Consider the following 7,682-nt stretch of genomic DNA (forward strand, 5'->3'; position numbering starts at 1 on the left):
AATCCCAGAAAAAAAGAATTTGGATGGCCGAAAAAAAAGTTATGCGGAGCAGTGTTGTAGATCTTTTTCGTCCGGTGGCTAATTAGTTTTACTGTAGATACGACAGCAAACTAAACCCAGAGTGATTTCTAATAGCAGAAAAACTTGGCATTTAAACCTGTAGAAGGTGACATTGGAGTTTCGCGTAGCCCCGTGCACCCGGTGTATGCTGCTGTGCGTGCCACTAGATACTTTACAAGCGAATTGATCTGAGTGAGGTTGTAATCAGCTCCTCTAGCTATCCTCCTTGGATAAACTTTCGTCTGCACTACCAACGAAGCTTCTAACTTCAGACTTTACTAGCTTGGAAATTTCTGGGAGAACTACGAGCTCTACAATAATCTCATTGTTTTTTTAGCTTCCAAATATTTTATGTTTTCATGTACACCGCGGTTCTTATATATCCTTGTTTCTCGCTAAACTTAGAGCACTTTAGGTGAGCCTACGGGATATGGTAAAATTTTAAAGCCGCGACGGCGAAAAAAAAGTAATCCCTACGTAGGAGACCCCCAATCTCCTGTTCACCTAATGCGTTATGAGTTCGGTGAGAAACTTCGGTACGATCGAAAGGAAGAGCGGTTAGTGCAATAATCGAGTTTCAATTTTAACTAAAGATGAACCCTTCGGTAGTAACCCCTTAGAATCCCCTCCAACAGGTATACACTATCACCAGCTTACATTTTGGTGGTAATCCCTACTCTTCGGACCCCCCCCCCCGACAGGATTCCTGTCACAGGAATAGAATACAATTCTACCAGAAATTACTGTTCTGAATGGTACTTAGTATGAGAAAGCGCAGCATGATCCCTTGAGCTTGCGCAGAAGGTTGCTGGTCGAGGCGTCCACGGCCGATCCACCCTTAGGGCTCCTCAATATATACAATTTAAATGAATTTCTTTGTCTGAAAAATAGATACCTGCATATGGTAGATCGTAAATTTGCAAATAAACATTTTGTGCTACTACTGCGGAAAATAAATATTTGCATCAAAACGTGATCGTGTTACTAAATTAATGGCTTTGGGGAGAACTTGCTCCTCGGGCATTGGCAAGGCAACAGAGAAGCGTTAGGCATGGTTAATCTTGCGAGAGTTAGTAGTTTGACGTGTGCGAAGTGCAAAGTGAGTTTGCGTCGGTTGGCATCGATTTGCAGACAGCTCAGAGCCAGCGAAATTCTGGTGGATGCCCAACAAGGACAATTAATTTCGTGAAGGAGTGCACAAAATCCATAAATAAATTTTCAAATAGTGCCAATCCATAAAGGTAGTTATTTTCTTAAGTAAAAAAACATATTTTCAGTAAATACATTTTTGAGGATCCTTACCATAGGCCTTAATGTTGCCGAACCCACACCGAAAGTTTGAGCATGTAAAGCCGCATCCTTATGCCGTGACTTGGCGGTTAGCTGGAAAGTTGCCTCTAGTGCCTTACGACGCTTCAGTAGCTAGACTGCTCCTTAAGATGGCCACTGCCGCAGCGACAAGATTACATATGCCCACTCGGCTAGCTGTTGTTGTTGCTAAAGGCGGTACGCTGTGCATTCAAAGCGCTTGATATGGTAACGGATAAAGGTGGTGATGCTACATGCTACCTATACATTCAAATATGAGGCAGACACATTCATTGATAAAATAGCAAGCGGGCAGGAGCAAATTATAACACCGCGAAAACTGTTACTTGCGACTACAAGTAAAGGTTAAGAAGATATTTACACACCAAGTCGGGCAATAGCTTTCTCTCTTTTCTTCATCATTACCCCGCAATCCTTTCGTTTCTTGTCCAAGCCTTTCAGACATTTATGCAAGTGGTTTCAGCCGCGGAACTGTCCTCCAATACGTCTGAAAAGCCTCGAGAAACAAATGAGGGTTTTCAACGACCATTTCTTTGTTCTTGATGGCATTTTGTAGTTTAGTTGGAGTATACCCCACGCGCTCCAGCTTTACAAACGAGTCCGCGATATCCTTTACAAGGGTGTCGTAGTGTTTTGTGATCTCCAGATTCGATTGTCCCTTGGTCAACTTGGTGAGTGCTTTCTCAACATCGTCTAGATTCCCGACAATGTTGGCTAACCACGGCGGTACTTGCAAACCTCTCGCCTCGTCTTGTGAGTCTTGATTTATTTCATTCTCGTCACCAACGGTGTCGTGTTTTCTCAAGCGCCGCTCGGCACGTTGATCCGTTGCCTTGTGGTCGGTTAAACCGCTCTTGGAGAGCGTGACAAGGCCCACATCTTCGGCCGTAAAAGCACCGCACGTGGTGGTAAGAGCAGAGGCTACAACAGCCAGCAGGATAGTGCGTAGCTGCATTTGAGGTCACAAACAGCGCTGATGTGCTTCAAGAAGAAATTGGAGAATGAGCAGGTATTTTCTCTCTTTGGTGACATTCGAGCCATGAAAACGTTTGGGGCTGCTGATGTCGTAAAATACAAACCCCGGGTAAACGACCAAAGCCATGGACTTCAAATCTTCAATTTTTTTCAATAAATGAAGAGCGTAGCATTGTCAGCAACAGCAACTGGTCTGACGCTCTTGTCAACAATGTTGACGATCTTGTTAAGATCTCGTCAACAATGATGACGAAGTAAAGAAAATCGTCTGACCATCTCAATACGAATTATTTTATGATCAATGTTAGAGGTACCGAGTAGCTCGTACTTAAGCGAATGTTAGGGTTACACTGTGTGAGTGACTCGAGCCACTTCGTGTTAATTGGTCCCGAGATACGTACTAAAGGTACTACGCGAAAATATATTACGGTAATTTAATTTTAACAGATTAAAAAATTCATCATTTTTAGAGATATCGGTGCTTGCGACGACAGGACTGGTAGCATGAAGTGTTGCTGTAATGTAACTGGAATGCATGAATGTCACCCGAAGGTACGAAGCACTTAGTGAGAATTTGCCTGACGAGTACTGCTAGAGTAGAGCAGACCATGACCAGTATCTTTCACTTTACGCAGCTCAACAGTATCACCGCAGCACGCACACATTGAAATCAACAGACAGAGGCATCACAATGCGAACTACAGGGGTACATTATCTTCATGTTATTGACTTCCTAACTCGCCTACTGCAGGCACTTTAACATGTACCGAAGCCTGAAAAAACGCATTGAGGCATGGCTGAGCTTTTCCGGCATATCGATGCCGGTGAGGTAGCACTCAAAGAATAGTAAAACAGCTGCTCCACAGCTTGAGAAGTCCGGCTGGCGTACATTCGTGACTCTCTGAATCGGCAAGGGTATGGAGCTGTCTTCACCTTCTAAAAACACGTCTTTCAGTAGTTCTTCGCATTTGGCGTAATATTTTGACTTGGGGTCTTGCAAGGGGTCGAACACCAGGACTCCTCGACGTTCGCTGCGATAATCGAAAATTGCTCCACACCAGTGGTTGTTGTCGATGTGTAGCGGCAACAGAATGATCTGGTTCGTTTTCTTGAAAGGCTTGCCTGCATTAATAGCCCTGAGCCGGGCGTCTTTATCGTGGAAACGATTGAAGATCGGGTTAACGATGCCAACATCCGGGTGTTCTCGTTGGAGTAGAGCAATCCCATGCCCCATGCATGAATCATCCATCCACATATTTTCTCGAAGCGTTAGTAGTCCGTTATAGGGCACACTACCGAACGAAGTCTCGCGGTCACCCTTCAGAAGAATCCGCCTGATAATAACTTCCCGTTCTGTCGGATCGCTGCTGACTCCGTCATCAATCTTTACCGGTAGAGACAAGCGCTTGACGCTAGTGTTGACAGCCCAAGTAATCGCATCTTCAGTGACAGATAAATACTGCATGGAGGCGTGCCATCGGTCCATCGCGACAATGTCCTGGTATTGGAATATCCCAAAGCGAGGAACTCTTACACCAATAGTGTCGTCATCGACAGTTTCAATCAAGCCTTTTCGAAACGCTGCGACCGCAGCCAGGCATTTTTCCACAAATTGTTTTGGAAACGCAAATCTGACGTCACAGATGCACTCATCCTCAAGATAAATACCAGCATTCGCCTTCTTGGTCTTTGGAACAGCTCGAATAGTGAGATTGGGTAGCACCTTCTTGGCGTCTTCATAGGTGTAGTTGTTGTCCAACAGTTTAGCAATGTTCCGTACGCTTGGAACTGGTGCCAGCGTCCCTTGTACCAACTAGGAAGCTTTCTTCTTGCTATTCTCGATCCTCTGCTTCTTTTCTGCTTTTCCTTGCTTCTTTCTGACTTGGGGACGTCCCCGACTTTTTGCGCTCTTTGTTATCACAAATGACCCAGACTGCGAGGATTCTGACGAGCTGCTGCTAATGTGCTGGCGCTTGGACTGGCTTGGATTTTGTTTGAAATCAGACATACTTGCTGCATCCACCTCTGGGGTGGTTAAAGTCACACAGGAATTGCCTCTAGTTACACACAGTGGTTCTTGTGTAGCAGGAGGGGTCAAAGTCACGTGGGAAGTACCTCTAGTCACACACGGTGTAACTGTAGGCTCTTGCATTGTAGCTGTAGCACATTGCATTGTAGCTAGAGGTGCGCTCTGTTGAGTCGGAGGTTCGTCATCGTCCGAGTTCGCTGTGGAAGTGTTCTTGATTTTTTCTTCATCTTCCGTATCGCTTTTCATCACAGCATCCTTTGGTTCAACAGCATTGGTATTTAACGTAGGCGAAAATGTCAGCGACGATAGCTGTGAAAGCGGGTCTACCCATTCACCTTCTCGACCAACAAATGGTGCAACACCGTCCTTGATAATGTCATTAAATCTCTCCAAGGCGTTCATCATTTCTCCAAATACAAACGTTCCGTTCCTGCTCATAATGTCTGCAATACTCTTTCCACACTCGAGAGCGTGCTTGTACTTCGTCGTCCCATTTAAAACGGGATGGCGCCTTGCTGTCATAGCAGAGTCACGGACTTGGAAGGCTGTGCACGCAACTGTTTTGTCTGGTACGTCTTCTTCTGGCACAGGTTGATTCAGCTTGCACGACAACCTCCAACGGGGTGCAATGTACCGAATAGGAATTGCCTGTTTTCCACGTAAAAGACGCCAATACATGACGTGCCGCCATGGAAGCAACATCGTCTTCATGAATACACATGAGCAGTGATATCTCTAAAGGCACGCAATAACTACGTTAGGGTTTACACGGGCCAGAACGGGTGACAAACTTACCGTAGTGTCGACATGATAGCATGTACTGGTGTCGCCACCTCCGGTCAGGACAAACAGGCTGGAATGTATTTCCTCCACGCCGTAACTTGTCTTGCGATCCTTAGACGCCCAATACTGCTCTTCAACAAGCCGGTACGCATACGCTGACTTCGCGCGCTAGCTGTTCAAGCTCGTGATCTGCACCATCATAACGCATCTGGCCCACGTCTGTAATTTTCTTTCCGTACTCCATCTCTGCTACTGCTTGCAAGAACATCAGCGTATCTACGCACTCATCCAGCGCCATCTCCGGCTTCAGAACCTCTTTGATATGACCCCATGATGTTTCAAGCCTACAGACCACCAAACCACCAGGCAAAAACACAGTTAAAGGTGAGTCTAGAACCTATAGCGCAAGAAATTGTACCTATTATTGGTGTGGTTGCCTAGATGTGGAACATCCGAACGTGCGTACAGCGCCCATCGTTCTTTCATCGAATCCCAGTTCTTCATGAAGTACTTCAAAAATGGATGCGTAGGCACAGGTACAGGGTCTTCACGTTTAAGACGAACACCTTCCAGCAAGAAGTATAGATACTTCAGATACTTAACGTACTCATCCGTAGAAACCGCCAGCCGCATCATATCGATAGCATCTTCAACTTGGTCTTTGTCGAAGCTGGACGGGCCTCCATACTCGCTCTTTGCCAGCTCGGTCCGAATATACTTCTTCAAATGGAAGTGACACAGAATCACTTTCACGCCAGGGAACTCCATTTCTAGTAATCCCAATTCACCCATGTCCTTGTCAATCACAATTACCCTGACTTGCTCCCACGAAGAGTTGTTAAACTTGAACGACCCGATAGCATCTGAAAGACACTCTGCACTTTCGTTCTCCATGAGACTGTGGTGTACGTATTGACCCTAGCATTACGTTAACAACTCATAAGTAAGAATTTGTACATATCAAGTACATGTTGTAGCTGAAGCTACGCAAACAGTAAAAGTGTAACTAGAGGCACATAGGATGTAACGTCAGGTACATTTACTTACATGTCCGTACACATCGTTAACCATGAACGAGAAGAGCTTGTAGCGCGATTCGTTGGTGTTATGCGTCGCGTCAATATGCATCACTTCAGGAAAAGCCTTGAACCAGCGTCGCATTTGTCCCGTCTGCAACGCGATGGTCTGTGCAGTTTTGGATTCGTCGACGTAAACGGTAGCTCGGTTTCCTCGACATTCGCAAATCCCTCGCAAGACAGTCTCCAGCCGTTCTTCAGTAGTCGCACCTCCCCTTCGTCTCTCCTTCATCCTCGCCACCATGTTGTGTACATCTCGAAGCACCGCATTTTTTCCTACATGGAGTCCAAAACAAGAAAGCTATCAGTCACTATATATAATTCTGGGTTGAGTTAAGCGCACCCACCTGTCTTCTTTCGCAGGAACTGCATAATTAGCTTCGGCGTAGAACCAGCAGCTTGGAGTTCATCCACGAATGCCAGTATGTCCGGATCCTCCACGCGACGGTTCGACACATGGTTCTCAAATGTAGCGCGAGACAGATTGTGGTTGTGTCTGACGTCAAAGTCAGTGACGCGTACCATGAACGTGTCGTGTTCATCGTTCCACACGACAGCAGCCTTAATGTTTGCCTTACAGCCTGTAGTCTTCTCAAAAAACGACCTTCGTATCCCCTTTCCACGGCTCTTGCGCTTCCACCCGTGAGTGCAGACCAACTTAATCCAGAAATTTCCGAACTCCTCAGGGATCAATCGATCCGACGTCTCATCAGTAACTGTGTTAGTCGTGCCGGAATCATCTGGGTCCTTCGCATTAACACTCAGGTTTGCTCGCGCCTTAATTTCTCGATTTCTCTTTTGAACCGACGTGGACGTGCGCTGTGGAAAGATCTGGTGTGTCTCCTCTTGGTAGCGCTCCATGTATTTGCGGAAGGTATCCCAGCTCTCATGCCACTCGACATCAACTGGGGGACAGAGCCACGAGACCCCAGGAGGGACTTGCCGCTCGGGTTCACTGTCGCTCATTCTGATTGCACACATGAGAACCACAGAATACGCTCTTAGCTTACCTCCCCCCCCTCTAATCCACATGAACATGCATGCTTACCTTTAGAGCTGTCGTGTGTCTTCGTCTCGTATTAGAGTTTAGGAGGGGCGCGTGGCTGATGTAGCGCGCGGGAATTTTTTGGAATGAAAGGCTCATAGATTTTGGGGATGAGAGAAAGGGGGGAGAGGGGGTGTCTTTTTCAGAAATCTTGTTTTTCAGAACTGAGTTGAAATTTACCTCGGACAGTATTTTATCGTCAAAATTACGAAGGTACTACTGTAATGTTTCGTGTAAGTACTATTTTACTCGGTGCCGCTAACCAGTTCCAAAGAAAATTGACTGACTCGGTCAATTAAAATACAACATAATTTCGAATAATCCTGGATAGAGCGCAGGCCTGATTCGTCCCCCTTCACGAAAATTAAATTTTATAAAAAATGTG

At 45.9% G+C, this 7,682-nt stretch overlaps 1 protein-coding gene across 1 annotated transcript; it reads right to left on the reverse strand.

The window, feature by feature from the left end:
* Positions 1-1,834: 1,834 nt before the first annotated feature.
* PITG_15162 (secreted RxLR effector peptide protein, putative) lies at positions 1,835-2,344 on the reverse strand (the record flags this gene model as incomplete). The annotated part of the gene is made up of 1 exon (XM_002898269.1): positions 1,835-2,344. The coding sequence occupies one exon, from the start codon at positions 2,342-2,344 to the stop codon at positions 1,835-1,837; it is 510 nt and encodes a 169-aa protein (XP_002898315.1).
* Positions 2,345-7,682: the final 5,338 nt, after the last annotated feature.

The sequence above is a fragment of the Phytophthora infestans genome, genomic scaffold, assembly GCF_000142945.1.
Source record: "Phytophthora infestans T30-4 supercont1.38 genomic scaffold, whole genome shotgun sequence".
NCBI classification, from domain to species: domain Eukaryota; phylum Oomycota; class Peronosporomycetes; order Peronosporales; family Peronosporaceae; genus Phytophthora; species Phytophthora infestans.